The sequence below is a fragment of the Schistocerca piceifrons genome, chromosome X (assembly GCF_021461385.2).
Source record: "Schistocerca piceifrons isolate TAMUIC-IGC-003096 chromosome X, iqSchPice1.1, whole genome shotgun sequence".
Lineage (NCBI taxonomy): Eukaryota > Metazoa > Arthropoda > Insecta > Orthoptera > Acrididae > Schistocerca > Schistocerca piceifrons.
Genome location: NC_060149.1, coordinates 634,244,404 through 634,270,826, shown reverse-complemented (window position 1 = coordinate 634,270,826; position 26,423 = coordinate 634,244,404). Strand labels below are relative to the sequence as shown.

At 38.4% G+C, this 26,423-nt stretch overlaps 1 protein-coding gene across 1 annotated transcript in view; it reads left to right on the top strand.

Annotated features, from left to right (window-relative positions):
- LOC124721439 (8-oxo-dGDP phosphatase NUDT18) overlaps positions 1–20,709 on the top strand; it is a 162,794-nt gene extending 142,085 nt beyond the window's left edge. Inside the window, exons 5-6 of the mRNA XM_047246417.1 lie at positions 4,147–4,252; positions 18,828–20,709. Coding sequence (XP_047102373.1) covers positions 4,147–4,252; positions 18,828–19,073 — 352 coding nt within the window. The 3' untranslated portion in view covers positions 19,074–20,709. The remainder of the gene's footprint in view (positions 1–4,146; positions 4,253–18,827) is intronic.
- Positions 20,710–26,423: the final 5,714 nt, after the last annotated feature.

Genomic DNA, 26,423 nt, shown 5'->3' with positions numbered 1-26,423 from the left:
ATACTACAGCTGTGGTAGGGGTGTGCATTTTTCCAGCCACGTGGCGAGCTACGAATTTGGCAGTTTTTGACATTTTTTTAAAGAACACTTGCTAGTGTTTTAACAGCTAAAATTTTGACATTGTGATGTTGCTTTTTTATGCATATTCTTCATGTATAAAAAATTTCAGGGCATGTTTCGAGAAGTCATATTGGACTATTCCCTTGTAAGTTCTACTGTACATTTCTGAAGATAGTTTTAGCACAATGTTGATGCAAAAATTCTAACCCCAGGATTATGCTGTAGGTCTCACTTAGATGCTGTACTGCCTATACCCACTGTTCAAATCAAACAGCCCCTATGTATAAATCTATGTCCGCCAACCTCAACAGTCTCACATAATTATCACTGACCCTACATAACCTATAACATGGCAGGTTCCACTGTCTTTGACCCACTAAGTCTCTACTGGCAACTGATACTTGCACTGCTGTGTCATCCTTAAATCCATTACCAAAATTCTGTTGATGACACGTTCAATTTCCTCTGTTTCCCTTAGGCTGTTGACACTGCCTATGTGAATGTCCATTCTGTCCAAACCTATAACACTTATTGTTCACAGAAAATACCCCACATCTATCTCATACCCCTCATGATATGTCAGTTTCTTCACATTCCATCGCTAACCTAATAACAGACTGCAGATGCACTGCTGCACCTGTCTGCACCTTTATTGATATGTATCACAGCAATTCCCTCAGAAAAGCATTGATTGTCCTGTGATCAGCTTCTTGCAACAAAACTGTGTTTACTGCATCACTCTGCCGTGACTCATACCCATGTTCATTACATTTCCTTATCCTGTTCATGGAATCTGCCACTGTTTCTCCGTGCCTCTTCACAGTAGTGCTCAACTGCTCCCGAAAATACCTCCATGGTAATGTTTCTTGATACCTTTTCAAAGGCCCCTTCTCCAACTGTTCAAAGGTTGCTGTGTTCTTGCTGCATTCTATAGCAATTCTATACACCTCATGTATGTTATTGCTTCTCCAATTGGTCACAATTTTGCTACCAACAGTAATTGTCTGCCGGCTGGGGTGGCCAAGTGGTTCTAGGCGCTACAATCTGGAACCGCGCGACCGGCATGGATGTGTGTGATGTCCTTAGGTTAGTAAGGTTTAAGTAATTCTAAGTTCTAGAGGACTGATGACCTCAGAAGTTAAGTCCCAAAGTCCTCAGAGACATTTGAACCATTTTTTTAAGTAATTGACTATCATTCTAGCCACCTATCTCCGCTGACATATTAAGGTCCTCTAAGAATGACTGTACATCCTGAGATGATTTTTCACAAAGGGAAAACAGTTAATCCTGAAGTAGCTGGATCCTTCTCATACTGAGGTACCTGAAGCGCTGCTAACTATTCATCCTTAACTGTCAACTGCCCATGTAACTGCATATTATCTGTTGTTAGCTGTGCTGTCTTTTCTAACAATATCCATACTGCTTCCGGCTTCAGCAAACTTTTCATCTATGACTCTGCCATTAGAACACTTACTCTCCATTACATACAGTAATACAAAAATTAATTACAATGCCAAAAGATCACTAGACGTTAGTCTTTACATTTTGTCGTCAGTCACCTAGACACTCTACACTGCCTAGCATTATGACCATACTGATGACATGTATAAAAGGTTAGAGGCACTGCCTCCATGCATGGCACAGTACGCCCAGCTAAGTTACATTGCATACACCCTACAGACACCAAATACTGCTCTCTACCATTACCCTTAAACTCAGATAAATCAGTCTGCTCTGTCGGCCTAAAGAAGGTAACCTTTCAGTTATGATGACAGTCATGCCTTCCTTCCGTGTCTGTACACCCTCCGTAACATAACCAAATGATTCATCACTCACTGCACGATATTGACACCAGCCATGATCCAGACTCTGTCCTGATTGAAGACGATGCTGCAAATTCTGACACCAAACTATAGTGCCCCTGATGCAATGTGGAGCAGCTATGAGCCAGGATGGTGGAGTGAGGTGGGGATGCAGGAGGCTCCAGAGAAAGGCAGCTACAAATGTAACAAGTGCTTTTATTCATGCATCTGTGCTGCTCGATATACTGGGTCAGTTGCTGGCAAGCGGGTGAATTCTGCTGGACTGGCTGCCTGCACACCCTGCGATGCTGACTTGGCTACTTCACCACACCAGCAGCCACATTACATAAGCCAGCCTTGTGGTTCACATACCATGTGGTGTGTTCTTGATGATGGCGTATCTGCTGCGGGCCCTGGCAACACCTGGCCACATCGTGGTAGAGGATGCCCCATGCTGAGACGCCCATCCTCTTATGGCAGTAGATGGCTCGTGTGCACGGGGAGCAACCTGCTGCCTCCCCCCCCCCCCCCCCCCAAGCAAGAGTCAGCTGTACTGCTGAATATGACCTTGTGTGGCCTGCTGTACCATGGCACTAAGTCTGGGGTGGGCTTAGCGCATAGAATGATCGCCCTGCTGTGGTCTCGAACTGCCGACTCCTAGTGGCAGGCCCATGCCAACTCCTCGTCTGGCAGAGTCCTATCATCCTGGCAGGGCTGTGAGACTTGGAAAAATTCTATTACAAAAATGACCAGTGCTTATAATTAGCAGCAGTGTGCTTGCTGTGCATGTTTGCTACAACCAGTCACGTATATTAAAATAGTACTGCTACTGTCAGTGTGGAAATCTGCTTTGCCCCTTGCTGCACTAGACTATGCAATACCATTGAGTTGACTGTTTCAGCAAGGTGGCCTGGCTCACAACATTACTTTGGCCTTATTGAGTTATTACAGTGACAACATCCTGAACTCGCAAAGCCATCAGTGTTTCTGCAATACACTGCTCATGCTCTCAGTAATATGCCCATATATGGTCATTAAGGTACAATTCAGTGTCTTGCATATCCCTGTTTTTGATTCATTTGGTCAATTATTTCATTTATAGAATAAGAACTGTAAATAAAAGAAAAAATATGGAGAAGTGAACACAATTAAATAACACTAATGTAGTACTTTGAAGAAATAGAATAATTAAAAGATCAGCAATGAAAAATGAAATTTAGAATTGTATTTTGTATTGAACATGTGTATTGTACTGCTCATTAGGTAAATCTTGATGTGTTACATTAACCACACACTCTCCATATCACATTACAACTGTCTCAGACTGGCTCTGGGCCAGCTTATATGCCAGATTCTGGTGTGGTCTTGTCAGAGGGTGCTCCTGACGACAGCTGCCCTGTGGATATTTGCACCACAGTGGCCAACAGCTGTTTGGTTTCCATAGTGACATAGGGTGACTTCACTATATATCCCTCCCTCCCCCCAAATCGCTCCTGGATGATGCCACTACAACCTGTCCGCCTAAGCAGTGATTGCCAAGGGAAAAGACATAGGGGGTGTGGTTCAAAGCAGGTGGGTGTTTGGTATGGCTGTGTCTAAACACATTTTCTAGACTACGTCTAACCAGTTTGCATTTTCATAGATCAGTCACTCACTCGGTTCACTTCCACAGCAAGAGAATAGCTAAAACAGACATCTTGTAGGTGTTTTTTGCCCACTGCTGCAGAAACATCTTGGTGACGGTGTTGCTGCTGACGTGACATGTCCTTGCTAGTATAGTTGTTTATGGAGGTATTCAAATCGTGAAGCAGGTGTGAGTCCTGCTGGAGATAATGTCCTGATCTTCAGCCCTCCAGCTGAAACACGTGCACTGCTTGGTAGTGTCAAAGACGATCTCAGCCTGAGAAAATTTAGGCTGTGACTACCTTTTTTGCATAAGATGTTTACTGTGTTAAAATTACTATTAATGCTCTTGCATGTGACAAACTTAAGCTCAGTTATCAATGAATTTGACAAAACATTAGCAAATTTCTATCAAGGAGCTTGCAAAATTTGCAACATCTATTGTACTGAAAAGGCAGTTAGGAAGTTATATTTAATGGATTGCGTATGTACATATGTTTCATAAAACTAACTTTTCAAATTTAAACAGATGAAAAATCATGATAAGCATGTTCTTGCAAGCTGATTGACCAGAAATTAATAAGTATATGTTAAATAGCGTTTTAGAAATGTAAAGTAATATAAAAAATATGGACTTTCATAATTATTTTATAATTTCCAGTAATCGTGTTCACATATTGCTGTCAGAGAAAAATGATATACATTTACCACTCTGTGAAATAAATCCAAGGAAGAGCTTACACTCAATACTGAAGACATTTATGACAGTAAGTATAAGGTTTTACCTTGTATAGAAATAACAGCTGAAAGTTACAAATACAGGTACAGTTAACGCTATATAAAGCCTTTAATCAGTAGTGGTGAAAATAACTATGCAAAGAACATCTATATGCCTAAAAAATTCAGGTCATTGTACTTTCTGGAGCAAAGGCCATTTTTGAGATGATGCTGATAAAAATTAGGTTCTGAGACAGTGATGAAGAAGGGAAAAAACCACACTCTCAGTAACTAAACAGAAGGCAGATGAGGAAGTGAGAACAATTCCCAAAAGGTGTTAAGCAGGCACCCTTGCAGAGTGCTTCAAGAATTTGCAGACACATATATAGAAATGCAGGGAAAGAGTAAATAAAAATGTTCAGATATGACAAATAGATGATGTTAAAGAAAAGAGTAAAAAATTGCAAAAGACATGGGTAGGGAAAAAAGAAAGGAATAATGGACACATGAAGAACAAAAACATTTGCACACATACCAAATAAAGCAGAATGTGAACTGGATCAAGCCAGTGACAGGCCTACAGGAGAGAGAGTGCAAGTTGGTTGAAGAAGTATAGTCACATCTCATTGTTAGAAGTTCATGTGAACTGTGTGCAGAAATCAAATGTGATCAAGTAAGAGTTCATGCAAGTAAATGAGACTGCAAATAAATTAGACTTCAAGGTATTTGTAGAGCATTTCTTGTAATTGAGTTACTTCGAATTGCTAGTGTAGGTTAATTATGTCATTTAATTGTGGTGCTAGGTTTAAGTGGACTGAATTATGCAAGATTCATATAATACTAATGATAACACTGGGCAACAAAAAAAGATTTTTTTGAAAAAGTCAAGGGTTTTCCCGCTGAATTAGACTAATTTTGATGCCCTGAGTCCGAAAATGACCTTGGTTTTGTTCTATCAGGTCAGGATTTTTTGCTACAGAAATTTTTAAAAATCGATTTTTCGTAAAAAAACAAATTTCTTTGTATCATCTGCTGAGAAACCCCGGAAGATTTTTTCCGTTTTCCTCAAGAAATAAAAGTCAACGTATGCAAATTCATTAAGTTTTTATTTACTCCATCAAAGTAAATAAGCATATTTATCATAATATTAGTATAACAATGAGCGTTACGTGACACAAAAGTTCAGAGTTCACGGCATGAATTGGTGTTTCTTCGATTCCCGTTTGTGAGCAGCTGCTGGGTTGTCTCTCTTCAGCATCCAGCAGTAGTCCGCCATCATGACTGCGTCCCACCTCCCCTGGTACCTATCCTCCATTTGGCGCATGTCCTGATGGAACCTTTCTCCCTGCTCGTCGCTCATCGCCCCAAGGTTTTCAGGAAACTTCTCCATGTGTGAGTACAGGAAGTGCATCTTTATACTCATCAAACACCCGAGCTTTTGAAAGGCCTCTATCATGCTGCTGATGAGTCTGGCGTGGTTTGCTGCCTTCGTGTTCCCCAGGAAGTTGTTCACCACCTGCACAAACGATTTACACGCGGCGCACTCTAATGTGTTCATGGAGTTTTCGAACTCTGTGTCCTTTATGAGCTGCCGTATCTGTGGCCCATCGAAAATGCCGGCCTTCAGCTTCTCAATGGTCAGTCGCGGAAAGGCTCGGCACAGGTAGTGGAAGCACCTCCCATCCTTGTCCAGAGCACGCGTGAACTGTTTCATTAACCCAAGCTTCATGTGTAGCGGTGGGATCAATATCTTCTCCCGGTCAACAAGAGGTTCGTTTATGATGTTTCTCGCACCAGGTACTAACTGCTCTCGTGGCGGCCACACTTTCTTTACATAGTGCTGGGCTCTGTCTCGACTGTCCCACATACATATAAAGCATGGGTATTTCGTGAACCCGGACTGCTGACCAAGTAGAAAGTTCACCATCTTGAAGTCGACGCAGATGATCCATTGGTGCTGCTTATATTGGATTTTGTCGAGCACGTACTTCACTGCTTCATATTTCTCTACGAGAGTTGTGGAGTGAGCAAGAGGGATTGAGGCGAACTTGTTCCCGTTGTGGAGGAGCACACACTTCAAAGAGCACTTGCAGCTGTCAATAAAGAGTCGCCAATCTCTCGGATCGTATGTAGGAGCCCCGAGTTTAACAAGAAGACCGGCGACATCTCGGCAGTACACTAGGTCTTCCTCCTGGCAGAAGTAGCCCATGTAGTCCTCATGCCTTCTACGAAAGAAAGTGATACGCGCGTCATCGCCAAGTAGATTTTTCTCTTTGAGTCTGGAGGCCAACAGCTCGGATGAAGTCTTCGACAAGCTGAGATCCCGAACAAGATCATTAAGCTCACATTGTGAAAAGAGCTGCCGACCATCTTGTGCTTCATACTCCTCGTCTGCTATATATCCTCCCTCGTCTGCAGTGGTGGCCTCGTCGTCGATGTTAGGAAGCTCTGTGAACGCTGGTACAGGAATTTCTTCGCAGTGAGCAACTGGACGGCGGGCAGATGGAAGGTCGGGGTACTGGAGGCTGTGCCGATTCTTCCGGTTAATGCCAGTAGTATTGATGGCGCAGAAGTAACAATCCGATGCATGGTCAAAAGGCTCCCTCCAAACCATCGGAATCCCAAACTTCAGTGAAGTTTTCGTGCCCTTCGTCCACCGCCGGAGGTATTCCACGCACTTCTTGCAGGCCATGTGCGGTGCCCAGGGCTTATCTTGGTCACCCAGCTTGACTTGAAAGTAAGCCTGGTAGGCCTTCCTCACAAATCCAGTGATGTTCTTCCTGTCCACTGAAAGCGTGTATTCTCCGCAGATGTAGCAGAAAACGTCTGGATTATTCATGCATGAACGTCGCGCAGAAGCCATATCAATCTGAAATAGTAATAGAAATATGCAGTTGACTGTCAGACAATAAAAATTACAATAAATTTTATACTATAGTAAGAAAAAAAGGCATCTATTGGAATGATTAACTGTTACAATCTTAAAGGCTTCTTTTGTTTTCAGATGTCCTGAATAATCCCCTTAAAACCCCTAATATTAGCATATTGAAGCCTATAAAAAGGCTTACATTTCAGGGAAAAATGGTCATGTAGGCCTATGGCTGTATCTCAAAAAGTTGACCTGATAGAACAAAATCAATGTGTTATTCGGACTCAGAACACCAAAATTAGTCTAAATCAGCTGAGAAACCCATGAGGTTTTTTTGGTTGTTGCCCAGTGTAATAAGTATAGCAAGTACTATTGGCATATTGTTACATATAATCTTATTTCAATAACAGCTGCAGTTGAATGCCTAAATCATGTTTCATACCACAATCAGTTGCCTATTTCTGGTAAGATGTTTAAGGATATTAAATAAGTAAAATGGGAAATGTGTGAATTTTCTGGCTAGCATATGTGTAGATTTGGCTCAACATAATAACTTCCCCCTATTTAAATGTATTAAATTCGGTAACGGAAGTAAATATTTCAGGCTTTCATGACACAACCAAACTTTGATAAATTCTGATTTGACAGCCCTTCTGTGTCTTGTAACGAGATTCTGTGCCAAAACTATGTTGGCTTTATCTTCTGCGGAAATATTTTATGTATAATGATAACAAATAGACATGACCTGTTTAAGGATGTCCATGTGTTTAAGGATGTCCACATTGAAACTGGTATTAGTGACAATCAGTCAGCTTTAGCAACAATGGTTACAAAAGTACAAAGAACAACCAAAAGAAGTACAAAGATTTATGCGCTTAATAAAATAGATAAACAAGACAGTTCATGGTGGGAGGGACCTCAATAGTGTTGGTATCAGTAGTTAAACTTCTGAAGAAATAGTGACTACTGCACAATAAAAGTAAAGCAAAGCACAGGGCTTTAGATGTAGAAATGCTAAATCAAACATGTTTGGCTGTCAGAAGAACAATGACTGAAAGCTTCAGCAATCTACCTTAACAGAAAGAGTTTTTGCAAAACTCAGATAAATTGTCATATTTGAAGGCTGTCAGTGGCACCATAGTTAATGTAAAGACACTCATTGATGGCAGCAAAAGGAAAGTAGAAATGCTGAACTTAATTTTGAAATGTTCCTTAGTGGGGAAAGATGTGGGAGTACTGCCCCTGTTTAATTCTTGCACCATTCCATAAACGAGTGATAAAGATGTTAATGTCAGCCGTATTAAGAAACTTAAGATATACCAGGGAAATGTGTTGAGAGCTTTGCTGTGCATGTTGTACATTAATGACCTGGCAGACAGTATTAATGGTAATCTCAGACATTTTGCAAATGCTGCACTATCTGAAAAAATCTGGCAGATATTCAGTTGGATCTTGATAAGAGTTCAATATGGTGCAAGTATTGACAATTTGTTCTTAATTTTAAAAAATCTAAAGTTGTGCCCTTGACAGAATGCAAATGATTAGTTTTCTCAGGGCAGCTGTTGTGAGGCACAAATTGAATCAGTCAACTCATACAAATACCTGGATGTAATAATTTGTGGGGATAAGAAATGGAATGATCACACAGGTTCAGTTGTAGGTAAAGCAAATGACAGACTTGAATTTTATAAGAACCATGTCTGCTACATGTCTCAGAATACTGTCAGTATTGAATGTATATGCCAAAGGGTGGGCAGTAAAAATGGTCACAGGTTTGTTTGACTTCATATCTTTTTCAATATATTTCTTTATTAACTGTCTGAGGGTTCTCTTAGAAGAATTTACATTCTAAGTTACTACTGGAAATAATAATCTTATTTAATATAACAATAGAAGAATCCGAAGCCCATGGAAAACATATGAATAAAATGCATTGGAATATTATGTTCACCGTTGAACACCAGACAGTCAAACTTTTAAATTTCCTGGATATCATTTTAAACAGCTGTTAACTGCAAACATAAATTTCAAGTATACATGAGACCAACACAACCAGATGTCACAATGAAATAAACCTTGTGCCACCTAGGTAAGTTCAAAATGGCATAACATAGAGCAATGCTCAACAGAATATATGAAATCGTCTTAAGAGTCCAAAATTAATACCTGAGTTAAACAGTAAAATAAATTCCCACATACCCAATGACAAAGACAAGCCAACACCAAATAAGGCTACATCACAACTAACAGATAAGTCAGATAAGTATGTGAGCATGCCATAGGTAGGGAAAATTACATGTAAAGTAGCAAACCTTTTCTGAGGTGGTTCAAATAACAGAATTAGCTTCTGCACAAATAACAACGTAAAGGGTAAAGTCACCCATAGTATTAAGAACAATGGCAAGCCATACAATTGGTTTTGGATTACAAGCTTAGCTGCATTTTATGCCCAAAGATGACATAGGCCAAACAGAAAGAAACTTCAATATATGATTCCACAAACATAAGGATGCTCTACATTTAAAAATAATCCAAGAAATCCATGCTACATTACATGTTGCTGGAGATGGCTGTCAAGTGACAGACATAATACATAATCCACAAATACTGCACCTGGCCACCAAAGGCAAAAAAAAAAAAAAAAAATGGACCTACTTGAAGAAACATAAATTTATTCATACAAGTACACATCCCCAAATGACATAAATGATCAAACAGTGTTACTAAACATTTTTTCTGAGAAATTTCCATAAACTGTGTGTACAGCTTAAACATAAAGTGCAGTCATAGCAGCAACATAATAAATAAATAAAGACTATAATTTTCTGTCCTCTGTCCCAAAGTGAAAGTTTAATAACAGTATACTATAGAAGTTATTTACTTATTGCTTTATTCATTGTAAAATATTAGTCCAGTGTGCAAAGCTATTAGCTATCCGTATAATATGTGATATCACTAGTTATGGGGATAAAATCATCCCATATCACTTTAATAATATTCAGTATAATTTAGCTATCATTCGGCAATACTAAGTTGATAGCCTTTCATGTTAATTGCTAAAAGTCATTTTACATCAGAAAAGAATGTGTGATTCTTTACAGTACATATATTGTATACTGAGCAGTTCTTTAATCATACTGAGATGTTTATTTAGTTTTAGAGGCAGCAATATTAGGTCTATGAACATAGCTGACCACTCGCTCAAATCGCTCGGTGCATGTAGTTCCACGAAAGTTTGGCAGATGTCAGTGGAAGTATTTTGGATCTGTGGAGCAACTGCACTTGAATCCCTTCATGCTTGTTTGAACATGCTATGTTTAAATGACCTGACTGTCAAGCTGATCAATTGTTGATCAGTTTCCAGCTGCAAGAACATGGTGTGTGAATGTGAGGCATAGAAAACTGTGAAAATGCAACTAGATTAAAAAAAAAAGTCCTGAGTGTAAAAGATGGTGGTCGTAGTAGTGTTGGAAGTGATTTTTATTAGTGGCTGGTAAGGCTACATGTACTCATACTGTGGCAGGTGCTCTGCTTCTCTGCCTTACAGATCTACCACCACACATCTGAAGACACATGTTTGAAGAATGCAACAAAGTGTAAGTTCTGAATCATTACCACTTTAAGTCAAAGCCATGGCAACTAAAAAATGTCTGAAGAAATATGTGTCAGAGCTCTTCATTCATTTATATTAGAATCAGACGGAGGATTTCATGCCTTATGTCGGGAGGTTGTAAATGTTGATTCAGAATCAGGACATGTGGACTCTACAACATTTTATCTTATCCTAAGACAGAAGAAACTGATGAAAAACAATTGAGTATGATGTCCAGCATTGTCCAAGTTGTCCAGGATGTAGGTGTGCATGCATGGGCATGTACAGCAAATATGTGGAAAGATACGTATTGGGAAAGGTGATACCTTTCTATATCAGTATTGGGTACTGCTCAGTATGTTATTGGTGAAAACTTACTTTTCTAAGGGGGGAAAAAAATCTGGTGAATTTATGGAAAACTACATTATGGAAACATCATTTAACTTAGGAGTAAATCCATGGCATGTTAATAAGATTTCCAGTGTCGTAGACTGAGGCACAAATAGATGCAAGATATTCCAATCCATTCAGCATTATACATGTTTTGAACACAGACCTGAAATACATTTTAATTCATGAGTATTTAAAAAATGAAGTTGCAGTAGTTTATTCCATGACATATGGTGCCAGATATGCTGTTTCATGAAGAAAACTGGTGACACATAAATTCAGTACAGACAAGTCAGAAACAAGAAATGGAGACTAGGCGGAACAGCTTGTTTAAAATGGTACTGTTTGCAAGTAGGCAGCACTATGAAATTCCGAATGTACTTGCCAAGGAGGGTGTCTTTGTAAAATGTACAAAATGTACTGGTTATATCAATGACATTGAAAAAGAACTCATGACTTTTTGGAAATATTCTAAGATTCCCCAGAAGTGCTCAAAGGTGAGAAGTATCCTACAATTCAGTTTGTTTTGGAGTGGATGTGTAAATTGAAAAGTCGTTGTAACACAGGGCTTGAAGATACAGAGATATATATTTACATTACTGTAGATCTAGTTTTCTTGTTTAGTATGTGCTTTGTGTCTAGCAAATGAAAATTATACTTCTTAACTGCAAAACGCCAGTGGCAGTGTCACTAGTAGTTTGGTAGTATACTAGAACTGTAATATTATCATGTATTAACTGTAGATTCTAAGAGTGCTGAAAGTCCGCTGTCCCTGTCTCACAGAGAAGGAAGTGGAATTTCAGACATTGTACACAATAGTAACATCTTTGTGGCTGATTGCCTAATTATTAAAAACTTACTCCGTTTTTGTGATATCTGTAACTGTTTATTTAGGGCCACTGAGAGAATGTCAGCCACACTCAACAGCAAAAAAATAAAGTCTATGTTTTTGCAGTGAGTAGACTGTGGGCCACATCATACTCAATCTTATGCAACAGTTATCCACTTGGGAGTTGGAAGCATAGCTGTTCTCAAGCTATCTAATTTAGCAAGAAGAATGTTTTGTGTTCCAACCTCAAATGTGACTAGCAAGAGAAATTTCAGTAAGCATGGAAGAATATCTTGGACTAACAAAGCAGACATGATCCAAAAGGGAAGATGAAATTCTGACAGTTCACTGTAATCACAACACTAGCAGATAATAATTTGGAGACAGTTTTATTCCTGTTACATTTCTAATTTGTTATGTGATAAAACTGATAAACATAAATTTGAATTGATAAAGCAGATATGGTTAGAAAAAACAGCAATGTAATTTTTCATTCAGATACCTACCATCATTACAAAATTTGGTAGTTACATAGTTTTCTTGTGAAACTCTACACTGTTTCCAAATTGTCATAATTGCCTAAAGCTAGCTGTTTTCTCTAATGGATCATAATGATGTCATGATTAGATTCTACCATGCCAGGAATACACATCTATTAGGATAACTAAATTGATATGAGTGTAGTTCCATCAGCTGTGGGAATATGACAGAAGCAACACCGGCCTGCACTCTCTCTCTCTCTCTCTCTCTCATGCACTCGAGTGAGTACGAATGAACAGAATGCCCAGCTCGCAGATCTCTGGCTGCGACATTCAAAATACAGTTGATAAAAAGCCTGTGCTGAAGAAAGTATACATAATGTAACGTAACAGTTGGAAATGGGTGAAAACTTGAAATACATCCTGACATAAAGCTTTACAAAAGAGTGGCAGATCACTGTATTCCTTCAAGTAATGTTAGTATACATATGATGTAGCAATTTCTGAGAAACGTTTTCATATTTACACATAGAAGTTAGCAGAAAATTAAATAAATTTTAGTCTGTGCAATTAATCCACAGTATTTTGCTGTAAAAAAAAACTCAAAACCATTGAAGAATAGCAAGATAAAACTTTTGATATCACATCTAACGGAAGGAACACCTTGAAGTACATAAATTCATTTTTCATCGTTACTCTCTTGGCAGCTGTAGGTATGATATTTAAGTAGATGGAACTCTGCTACAAAATAACGTTAATTATGGGGGCAATCCGAAAAGTAAGACTTCATGTTATTTTAGATATACAAACAACTGTTTATTTTCCATAATATTTACATCATTTTATAAGTTGAAGAATCTAAACTTGCCATTTTGGTCAATGCATTTTTGTAGATGCTGAGACATTTTTGCATTTTTCAGTTCATATCAGCTCACTGCCAAGACCTTCAGCAAGAGTTGAATCATCTTCCAAACCATCATCAGAGCAGAACCAGATTAGATTAGATTGGATTAGTACTTGTTCCATAGATCATAAATACGACACTTCGTAATGATGTGGAACTTGTCAGATTAATAAAAGGTGTCTATACAAGATATTACATTACACAAAATATTACATGACACTTAATATTTTTATTTTATTTTATTTTATTTTTTTGTGGGGGTTGGGGAAATTACCCTTTTACTATATCCAAAAAGAAAACTGGTGTTCTACGGATTGGAGCGTGGAATATCAGATCCCTTAATCAGGCAGGTAGGATAGAAAATTTAAAAAGGGAAATGGATAGGTTAATGTTAGATATAGTGGGAATTAGTGAAATTTGGTGGCAGGAGGAACAAGACTTTTGGTCAGGTGAATACAGGGTTATAAATACAAAATCAAATAGGGGTAATGCAGGAGTAGGTTTAATAATGAATAAAAAAATAGGAGTTCAGGTAAGCTACAGCAAACAACATAGTGAACACAGTATTGTGGCCAAGATAGACACGAAGCCCACGCCTACGACAGTAGTACAAGTCTATACGACAACAAGCTCTGCAGATGATGAAGAAATTGATGAAATGTATGACAAGATAAAAAAAATTATTCAGGTAGTGAAGGGAGACCAAAATTTAATAGTCATGGGTGACTGGAATTCAAGAGTAGGAAAAGGGAGAGAAGGAAACATAGTAGGTGAATATGGATTGGGGGTAAGAAATGAAAGAGGAAGCCGTCTGGTAGAATTTTGCACAGAGCATAACTTAATCATAGCTAACTCTTGGTTCAAGAATCATAAAAGAAGGTTGTATACATGGAAGAATCCTGGAGATACTAGAAGGTATCAGATAGATTATATAATGGTAAGACAGAGATTTAGGAACCAGGTTTTAAATTGTAAGACATTTCCAGGGGCAAATGTGGGCTCTGACCACAATCTATTGGTTATGAATTATAGATTAAAACTGAATAAACTGCAAAAAGGTGGGCATTTAAGGAGATGGGACCTGGATAAACTGACTAAACCAGAGGTTGTACAGAGTTTCAGGGAGAGCATAAGGGAACAATTGACAGGAATGGGGGAAAGAAATACAGTAGAAGAAGAATGGGTAGCTCTGAGGGATGAAGTAGTGAAAGCAGCAGAGGATCAAGTAGGTAAAAAGACGAGGACTAGTAGAAATCCTTGGGTAACAGAAGAAATATTGAATTTAATTGATGAAAGGAGAAAATATAAAAATGCAGTAAATGAAGCAGGAAAACGGAATATAAACGTCTCAAAAATGAGACCGACAGGAAGTGCAAAATGGCTAAGCAGGGATAGCTAGAGGACAAATGTAAGGATGTAGAGGCTTATATCACTTCGTGTAAGATAGATACTGCCTACAGAGAAATTAAAGAGGCCTTTGAAGAAAAGAGAACCACTTGTATGAATATCAAGAGCTCAGATGGAAACCTAGTTCTAAGCAAAGAAGGGAAAACAGAAAGGTGGAAGGAGTATATAGAGGGTCTATACAAGGGTGATGTACTTGAGGACAATATTATGGAAATGGAAGAGGAAGTAGATGAAGATGAAATGAGAGATACAATACTGCGTGAAGTGTTTGACAGAGCACTGAAAGACCTGAGTCGAAACAAGGCCCCGGGAGTAGATAACATTCCACTAGAACTACTGACAGCCTTGGGAGAGCCAGTCCTAACAAAACTCTACCATCTGGTGAGCAAGATGTATGAGACAGGCGAAATACCCTCAGACTTCAAGAAGAATATAATAATTCCAATCCCAAAGAAAGCAGGCGTTGACAGATGTGAAAATTACTGAACTATCAGTTTAATAAGTTACGGCTGCAGTATATTACCCTGAATTCTTTATAGACAAATAGAAAAACTGGTAGAAGCTGACCTCGGGGAAGATCAGTTTGGATTCCGTAGAAATGTTGGAACATGTGAGACAATACTGACCCTATGACTTATCTTAGAAGCTAGATTAAGAAAAGGCAAACCTACATTTCTAGCATTTGTAGACTTAGAGAAAGCTTTTGATAATGTTGACTGGAATACTCTCTTTCGAATTCTGAAGGTGGCAGGGGTAAAATACAGGGAGCGAAAGGCTATTTACGATTTGTACAGAAACCAGATGGCAGTTATAAGAGTCAAGGGACATGAAAGGAAAGCAGTGGGTGAGAAGGGAGTGAGACAGGGTTGTAGCCTCTCCCTGATGTTATTCAATCTGTATATTGAGCATGCAGTAAAGGAAAGAAAAGAAAAATTTGGAGTAGGTATTAAAATCCATGTAGAAGAAATAAAAACTTTAAGGTTCGCCGATGACATTGTAATTCTGTCAGAGACAGCAAAGGGCTTGGAAGAGCGGTGGAACGGAATGGACAGTGTCTTGAAAGGAGGCTATAAGATGAACATCAACAGAAGCAAAATGAGGATAATGGAATGTAGTCGAATTAAGTTGGGTGATGCTGAGGGAATTAGATTAGGAAATGAGATACTTAAAGCAGTAAAGGAGTTTTGCTATTTGGGGAGCAAAATAACTGATGATGGTCAAAGTAGAGAGGACATAAAATGTAGACTGACAATGGCAAGGAAACCGTTTCTGAAGAAGCGAAATTTGTTAACATCGAGTCTAGATTTAAGTGTCAGGAAGTCATTTCTAAAAGTATTTGTATGGAGTGTAGCCATGTATGGAAGTGGAACATGGACGATAAATAGTTTGACAAGAAGAGAATAGAAGCTTTTGAAATGTGCTACAGAAGAACGCTGCAGATTAGATGGGTAGATCACATAACTAATGAGGAGGTATTGAATAGAATTGGGGAGAAGAGAAGTTTGTGGCACAACTTGACAAGAAGAAGGGACCAGTTAGTAGGACATGTTCTGAGGCACCAAGGGCTCACAAACTTAGCATTTGAGGGTAGTGTGGGGGGTAAAAAAGTAGAGGGAGACCAAGAGATGAATACACTAAGCAGATACAGAAGGATGTAGGTTGCAGTAGGTACTGGGAGATGAAAAAGCTTGCACAGGATAGAGTAGCATGGAGAGCTGCATCAAACCAGTCTCAGGACTGAAGACCACAACAACAACAACAACAACAACAACAACAGTGAAGATCATCCTTTCTCCTAGTATTGTAGCCATATACATTGCTATTACTTTTGAATTAGTTCGGATTGTTAATAACAAATTTCATAAGTGAATGTATATAGTGTGATGCTACAGTGAAGATCTCTAGCTCTTTAAATAAGTGTCTGCAGGATGATCTTGGATGAGCTCCAGCAGTTATTCTGATTACATGCTTTTGTGCAATGAACACTCATTTACTCAATGATGAGTTACCCCAGAAAATGATGCCATATGAAAGCAGAGAATGAAAATAGGCATGGTAAACTAATTTACTGAGATGTATATCGCCAAAATTTGCAATGACCCTAATAGCATAAGTAGCTGAACTCAAACGTTTCAGCAGATCTTCAGTGTCTTTTTTCCAGTTCAACCGCTCATCAATGCATACACATAGAAATTTTGAATATTCTACCTTAGTGACCGATTTCTGATTGAAGACTATATTTATTAATGGTGTCATTCCATTTACTGTGTGGAACTGTATTTACTGTGTTTTGTCAAAGTTTAATGAGAGCCCATTTGCAGAGAACCACTTAATGATTTTCTGAAAAACATCATTTACAATTTCACCAGTTCCCAGAATGAGATTTTCACTCTGCAGCGGAGTGTGCGCTGATATGAAACTTCCTGACAGATTAAAACTGTGTTCCTGACCGAGACTCGAACTTGGGACCGAGTTCGAGTCTCGGTCGGGCATACAGTTTTAATCTGTCAGGAAGTTTCAATTTCACCAGTTAATTCTTGTCTGTTGAGTATGATAGCTGTACTTGTATCATCGGCAGAAAGTACCAGCTTTGCACTGTCCAGACAAACGTTCTTTCAACTAAGAGAATAGGTGGTGTCATGTCTGGACTGTATGGTGTGTGGGTGATAACATTCAAACCAATTTTTTACAGGAGATTGACAGTTTGATGGGTGACATGTTTGCAGGTGTTGTCATGAGGAATGCTTTCATCTTTGCTCAACATTCATCTTCTCCAGTTCTGAATTGTTATTTTAAGTTTGTTCATTTTTTCACAATACCTGTCAGCATTTATCATTGTCCCAGCAAGCAGAAAGTTGAACAACAGTGCATCCTCCTGTGGTCCCAAAACACAGTTGCTGTAACTTTACTGGCAGACTGTGTTTGCTTGAATTTCTACTGCTTTGGTGAGGAGGGATGCCGCCCCTGTTTTGACTTGTTTTGTCACAGGTGTAAAGTTGATTGTCCTGGTTTTGTCACCTTTAACAATCGAGTCCACAAAGTTGTCCTTTTCATCTGCATAGTGGTGAAGAAATTCAAGAGAAGAATCATCTTGCACATGCCATCTGATATCACAACTTTTCCATTAAAACCCTGTGGATGATGCTTCAGGAAACCTAAGGTACCAAAATACAGAGAGCATTCAGAGTGATCCTCCCATCTTTATGCATGATTTCCTCAATCTTTTCAACTGTCACATTGGAAATTGATGGCCTACTGTTCATTTGTTTGAATTTCAGTACAACAAGCTGTAAACTATCTACACCAGTTGCAAACATTTTTGACATGCATTCACAACTATCCATACACTTCTGTCAGTTGATGATGTATTTCAAGCAGTTTAAAACATTTTGCATTCGTAAATCAAATAACTGCATGAACTATGCAGTTGTTGGTAGCATTCAACAAAAGCTCCAATCTGAATGAATGCTAAGCCAAGACAGTGCATCCAGCCAACATGCATGTGTGCATGCTAATTTGGGCGAGGGATAGCACCAATCACAACAGTGTAGTCAACAGCCACACACTTTCTGTGCATCCCCAATGTTTTGGAAACCTTTCTTTTGAGATTGCCCTCATAGTACAACCAGAAATTAATTGTCCTAGACAAGGATTTTAATTTCCTTGCAAGTCTCTTGCTGTTGATTTCAAGATGGAGGGAAACATAAGATGAAATTAATAGCCACCAAATGAGATAACACGGAAGACTAGACTTACTACTTTTCAAGGAGAGTCAGTTTCATATCCAAATACAAGAACAACTATTTAGGTTTCCCATGGTGATGTTTCAGATGAGTGCTGAGAGAATTATGTTACAAGTGTAAAACAGCTTTGTGCTATCCATATTTTTCCCTACATTAATTTGTAATTAGCTGTTAGTAACATGGTAGAGGTGTCAATCCCCTCCCACCAGCCAACAAATTTCCCCTTTCCCAAACAAGCTAATAAGTAACACCCATTGAATGTTTGTTATCTTCATCACACAGGAATATAACAAGATTATGTGGTCAGGTAATTTCAAAGTGAAAAGGTTGTTCAGTGTAAGTAGTTTAGTATATGTGATTATGGTGATATCAATAATAATAATGAGTTTAATAAAAATTATGTTGCTTTCAGGAAATATTTGGTGCAGATGTGGCACCACACAAGCCACATGGAGTGTTAAGTGTTGAATTTTCGGGCAGACCTGAAGGTATAAATGACGGAGTTTGCCTTACCATTCTTGTTTCATTTCGCAAACCTCTTGAAGAAGTTGGTATAATAGACAAATACACATGGCTTGAAGTTTCAGAAACATTGGGCAATGAAATCCTTAATAAGCTTCCTAAGAATATGGTTACTCCATTAAATGTAATTCGATGAACTTGTGTTAAAATAATTATTTAAGACCTATTTATCATGTATGTGTGTCTTTTCATTAATAATCATTACTGTTTCATTAACAATTTTATCAGGTTACATTGGTAAAATATGATATGTATTGTTCAGTTTCTTTAAATTTTGAACAGCAGACACAATTTAACACGAATGTTAGTACCTGCATAAAATGAAGAAAAGCATCCAGAGGAGATTTTATGGGTGAAAAGAAAAGAAAGATAGAAGTTCCATTAAAAGAAATATGGAAATTAAAGTAATTGGATAAGTGCATTGAGGTTTATTGGACAAAAATGAAATGTGACAAATGGTGAGAGAAGAAGATAAGTCACGGCAGGATTTGCTGTAGATTAAAATAATGTATACAGCTATGATGATTCAAGTTCCTAGAATAGGTGCTGTAAGGCAGAGAGTTATATGTAATGAAAATCAGCGTGGCCTGTGGAAAATAACCACATGAAATGTATTTAGTGTGTGTGTGTGTGTGTGTGTGTGTGTGTGTGTGTGTGTGTGTTTTCAGCATTTCACATAATGTGTAACTCATTCTATGACTCTAATCAATCCCACTGTGAAGTTTTCATTTTGGCATCAGGATCTCTGTTTTGGTGGATACCGTTGCTTCTATTTCATTGAAGCTTGCTAATATTGCAGACACTATGATTCCAAAAGCTGGTTAATTCCGTATGTGGTCTCTCACATTGATGTTCATAACTCACAAAACTGGGTAATATTTTACGTGGTAGCCTTGTATTTCAATGTTTCACATAGTCTTATATATGCTACATTCTTTTATAGAAAACTTTCCCATAATGGACATACAGTATTCACATTATAACTGAGCATTTGTAAGTCACCCCTCCCCCTTTTACTCATTCTTCCCTATCTCCAGCCATCTGCAGTTAGTTATATTTGCAGTTCAAAGTTCCCCGTATACACAGCATTTTACTATTAGCGTCACTTTTTCACTAAATCAGTCACCGCTGTGCACACTTTCATGTAATGGAATTCTTATTAAATTGATTTTGTATATTTTTATATTTATTGTGTAGTTTGTGAGGTGAGCATATTTCCTGCAAAACACAGTGCCACTGCACATTGTCTTTCACTTTGTGGAGTCCCTATGCAAGACAAACCCCATCATGACACATTCCAAGTATTAAGTTATATTTATTTGAAAGCATATTAACTATTTTATTAGTTTGTATTTTCTGTAATGAGATTAATGCATTGTCTATTGAAAATTTGTATATTTGTTAATTTTTTTGAGAATAATGTTTGATTTTTTATTCATTGTTAATTGTTTGATTGTGATTGTGATTTTTATGTCATCACCATTTTGTAATTACAACATAACATGAAAAACTAAGCTGTTGCTGTACTCACTGTACATACTGTGTAAATCTTCTTTGGCTTATAACTTATTGGTAACATGCCAATTAATTGTGGTTGTCGGGACATTAATAAACATTATATGCTGTTCACAGAGTGTGACTACTGGGTTCTTAAATCAGTAAATGTGATTGTTTTGTAATCATTATAAAGTCTGATATTCAAATAATACTGTGAATCTCTATTAAATAAAATTGCATGTAGAACACAATGTTGTGAAGCATTGGTGTGAATATAGTGAATAAAGAAAACTATATGTTTAAGAAAGAACTGAACATTGTTGTTTTCTAGAGACACGCTTCACATAAAACTGTAACAGTTGTGACTGTGGAATTTTCTGACTGAGCTAATGGCAAAGGTTAAGAAGATGCATAGATATGCTGAAAAGTGATGGTGTTGGGGTGTGGCTAACAAAACAGATATTAACAAAAAAACACCAGATGTATAGGAGGGCTTGAGTTCTTTTACCATCTACTTCTACTTTCCGTCTCATCACTAGTTCCAGAAGGAAAGATTTGCAGACCCTGTTTTCAGTTACTTGACACTCATCGTTTGAAATGTGGTAATCAATGTCCAATGTCTTGGTTGTTACTTGCAGATGTTGCCAGTTATGTGAATGGCAGTTTTATTGGTATAAGTGGTGAGAGATACTTATTTTTCTTCAGTAATGTCTTGCTTGTAGTGATGGACATTTATTTTCTTCTTCATAGTGAGCAAAACATCCATAATTTGTTGAATGATGGCGACATTATTCCACTTAGCCTGAATATTTGTAAGGCCTCTTCATAGTTAGACACCTGAGCTAGTTTTTTAACTAAGAAGTGGTCTCAATAAATGTACAGCCTAAGTGGGAAAATCTCACATTCATCTGATGAATTAATTTATTTACTCTTCATGAAAAATGATTAACAGAATGTCTGATTATATGGCTTTCCCTAATTCATACTGGGTGACCCTCCTACGAGTTTCCAGGTGTATTTTCTCTAATGTTTCAGCAGATATTTGCAATTTCATTTTTGGAATATGTAGTGGGAATCAACCCAAACAAATACTGCTAATCACATCCTTCCTGCAACGGCCACTGTCGATGGAAAGCATTAGTTTGTTTTCCATTGGAAGCAAAATTATTTTTACGGTGGAATTTTACATGTCCATTTGATAGAGTGGTCCCAGATAAGTGCAATGCAATTTTTTTGTTATTGATATGTATTCAGAGAGACATAAAAACATGAAGAATATCCAGTACTCTGACAGCAACTGAGCAACACCGCTGCATGGCAGTAGCAGTCAGTCCAAGCCAAAGCATTCCTGTTGCTGCTGAGTGCTAGTTATTCTTCACAGATTGCTGTCACTGCTAATACGTGTTGATAAAATGAATATTGCACTAGACTAATTTGGAACCACTCTATTGAATGGCCATGTAACATTCTGCTTTAAAAATCATTTCCTTCATAAAGGGAACAAACTGATGCATTCTCTCATCATTGTGCATCACATGAAAGGTGTGATGAGGAGTATTTGTTCGGGCAGACTCTAGCTACACATAGCAAAAAGAAAAATTACAGATATCTGCAGAAACACCAGAAAAAATGCACTGGCGATGCTCAGACACAAACAATAGAGTGGTTTTTTCCAAATGGTGACAAACTGCAGGAAAAGGAGAAAGGAGGTCTTTTGTATGTATGTTTAGAAATAAGTTCCATAGAAGGTACACCCACTTGAAGCTGGAGATAAAAGGTCTGCGACATTGTAGGTTTCAATGATTCAAATTCACATGAGAACACACCAGGCAAGTCTGAATGTTCTGTCTGTTCTTGTGTTTTTAGCTCCACATTCATGAAGACAACAGACTCACACATCAGCTGTAGCGGACATCCACTTCACCACTGTTGCCAAATCACTTTGGTGTGGACGTATGTTGTGCAGAGAAACAATGGCCTGGTATACAAATGAGGAACAGGATGACATGGCCTTTACACATGGACAGGCAAGTGGCAAAGTTTGGGTGAAAGCGTTACTATTGGAAAAAGTGTCCCTGCTTTACAGCATGTGCACCATAAACTGTTTGCAGCACTTTTTCATTACTTGTGTGAGACAGTCTCTTTTACCAGACTGGGTAATCCTGAAAGCAGGTGCATCTGGTATGTACACGGGCCATAGAGGAAGAGATGTGGAACGCTATGGAATATTATCCCAGTATCGGCACTAGGCATGTGGCCCACCAGCATGGGATAACCAGACGACAGTGTTGCCTCTGCAGTGTCTGTGTTGTCACCGCTTTGTTGTACAGGCCACTGTGGTGCTGAGTGTCTGTTATCTATCCTTTTCACAGATAAAGCTACCTTTATGAGGGATGGTATCGTCACCCTTCACAGCACCCATCTTTGGACTACGGAGAATTCCCGTTGTATGGTGGAAGTGAACTGTCGGCAATGGTTCACCCTCAATAGGTGGGCAGAAATGATTGGTGACCGCCTCATGGGACCAGTCATTCTTCCACAGTGCCTCACAGGTGACACAATATCTACACTTCCTGCAGGTGGCCCTGCCTCTTATGCAAGAAGACGTGTCTTTCATAGTGAAGGGTAATGTGGCTACTACATGATCGTGCTCCTGCTCACTTCCACATTTCTGTGCAGAGGCATTTCAACATAATCTACCCTACAAACAAATCAGACAAGTGGGTCCAATAGCATGGCCTGCGCAGTCCTCGTACCTCAACCCTTTAGATTTTTACCTGTTGGGGCACTTGAAAGAAGTCGTATATTTGGAGCCCATCCTGAACATGCAGACACTGAAACAACATGTTCATGCTGTGTGTGATGCCATTCAGTTGCAGGATGGCACATTTGAATGTGTATGTTGATCGCTGCAGCACAGTGTTCGCATATGCTTAGAGGCCCGAGTGGGCCACTTCGAACACCTTGTCTAACGGGGTCTCATCACAAATGTCATGAATAGAATTGTACTGTACTGGCACAATGAATTAATAAATACTGTGTTGCATAGAACCCATGGATTTCTGACCATGTGACCTTTCTTGCTCCTTATCCTTATCAGAGATCATTTCCTGCAGTTCTCCTTTTAGCAAAAACTCACTCTCTCTCTGTCTCTGTCTTTCTAGGTGCCCATTAAATTCTAGGTGCCCATTAGATAGATAGAGCAATCCCACATTAGTCTAATATGATACTCATTTCATCAATACATATTAACAGGGACATGAAAACCCAAAGAATAACCAGTACTTCAGCAATGACTGAGCAGCACCCTGCCCTGGGCTGACTGCTGCCAACGTGCAACAGCACTGCTCAGTTGCTGCTAGAGTGCTACTTATTCTTCATGTTTTAATGTCTCTGTTAACACAGATGGATAAAAAGTATATTGCACTAGAGTGATTTGCGACCACACTATTAAATGAGCATATAAAATTTCCGTTTAAAAATAATTTTGTTTGCAATGGAAAACAAACCAATGCTTTCTGTTAACACTGGCAATTGCATGAAAGACTTGATGAGCAGTATTTGGTTGGGATGACTACACACTGCAAAAACATAATTGCAAGTATCTGCTGAAACACCACAGAAAAGCTGCCTGACAGCCATTAGGAGGGACACCCAGAATAAAACAAGTTAAATACTTGACTCCTTGAAGAGGTACTACAAGATGACTGCAGGTGAACACCACTTATTATTCTTACAGCACACTTTTGTGCAATTGCCATTTTCTTTCTAAGTAATGGGTTACCACAGAAAATTATTCCATGAGACATTGTTTAGTGGAGATATGCAGAATATGTTAGGAGGTCAGTTCATTTGTTTTCAAGACTAGCAGTTATATTAAGAGGGAAAGGAATTTAATTTAACTGCTTGAGCAGCTCAGTAACGTTTTTCTTCCAGGTCAAGTTTGAATCTTTATATGCACAAAAAAAAAAAAAAAAAAAAAAAAAAAAAAAAAAACCTGGAAAATTCTACTCTGCTTACTGACTTCTACCTCTATCATTGATATGACTCTGTTTGTTGTGCTGACTGAATATAGTCTGTTTTCTCATAATTAAGGGATATATGATTTACAGAGAACTATTTAATAATTATTTGGATATCATCATTAACAGTATCTTCTATTGTTTTTCTCTGTAATGGGATTTATTTTTACAACAGTGTAGTCTGTAAAAGTACCAATTCTGGTTGATAAGTGTTAAGTGGAAAGTGTTTTACATTTGTACAGTGAGGTTACAAAAGTCATGGGATAACAATATGCAAATATACAGATGGCAGAGGTATCATGTACACAAGGTACTGGCAGAGCTGTCATTTGTATTCAGATGATTCATGTGAAAAGGTTTCAGACATGGTTATGGCCGCACATAACAGACTTTGAATGCAGAATGGTGGTTGGAGCTATATATGGAGGACATTCCATTTTGGAAATTGTTAGGGACATCAAAATTCTGAGATGCACAGTATCAAGAGTGTGACGACAATACCCAGTTTCAGGTATTACCTCTCACCACAGACAATGCAGTGGTCGAAGGCCTTCACTTAACGACTGAGACCAGCAACATTTGTGTAGAATTGTCGTTGCTAACAGACAAGCCACACTGCATGAAATAACCACATAAATCAATGTCAGATGTACAACAAATGTATCCATTAGGACAATGCAGTGAAATTTGGCGTTAAGACAACCGATGTGAGTGCCTTTACTAGCAGTACAATACTGTCTGCAGTGCCTCTCCTGGGTCCATGACCACATTAGTTGGACCCTATGTGACTCGAAAACTGTGGCCTGGTCGGATGAGTCCCATTTTCAGTCAGTAAGAGCTGATAGGATTCAAATGTGACACAGTCCCTACAAAGCCATGGACACTGGTTGTCAAGAAGACACAGTGCAAGCTGGTGGTGGCTCCATAATGTTGTGGATTGTGTTTACATGAAATGGATTGGGTCCTCTGGTCCAACTGAACCGATCATTGACTGGAAACAGTTATGTTTACTTGGAGACCATTTGCAACCATTCAGGGATTTCATGTTCCCAAAAAATGATGGAATTGTCACAGGGCGACAGTTATTTGCGACTGGTGTTAAGAACATTCTGAGCAATTCAAGGGAATAACTTGGTCACCCAGATTGCCCAACATGAAGCACACTGAACATTTGTGGGACATAACTGAGAGGTCAGTTTGTGCACAAAATCCTGGATTGGCAACACTCGTAATTATAATGACTATGAAGGCAGCATGGCTCAATATTTCTGCAGGGGCCTTCCAACAACTTGTTGAGTTATGTCAGATAAAGTTCCTGCACTACATTGGACAAAAGGTGGTCTGACATGATACTGGGACGTATCCCATGACTTTTACCACCCGAGTGTGTAACAGTTAGAGTGGACCCAAAAATGAACCTTCTAGCACTCCTTTTGTGTGATTTCTCCCCAATCACTACTATTTTCTCTGACTCTGATATAGTTTGAATTACTCAGCACAACTCTTTGCATTCTGTTTGAAAAGTATGTTTCAAGTAATTGTTTTTAAACTCATCAGTGCCATCAAAATTAATTTTTTTCTAAATGGCTAACAAGATCTACAGAGTGAAACATCTTGGACAGATCACAAAATATATAAAACTGACAATGTTTTACTATGCTTCTGAAAACCATACTGCAAAGGGCAAAACAAATTGTTTTTAGTAGACTGTGAGACTCTTCTTGTGTATATTAGTTTTTTGAATATTTTGGGAAAATATACCAGGAAAAACTGGATGATAATTTTTTTTTACTTCTTTGCTGGGATCTTTCTTATGTTGAGGTTAACAATAGCATTTTTAATGCATCTGGAAAAATTCTTTACCAGTGAGGCATTACATATATCACTAAGGACAGTATTTATCAAGTTAGAACAACTCTTCAGATTTCTGTTTCAAATTCTATCAACACTTTATGAGCTTTTGTTTC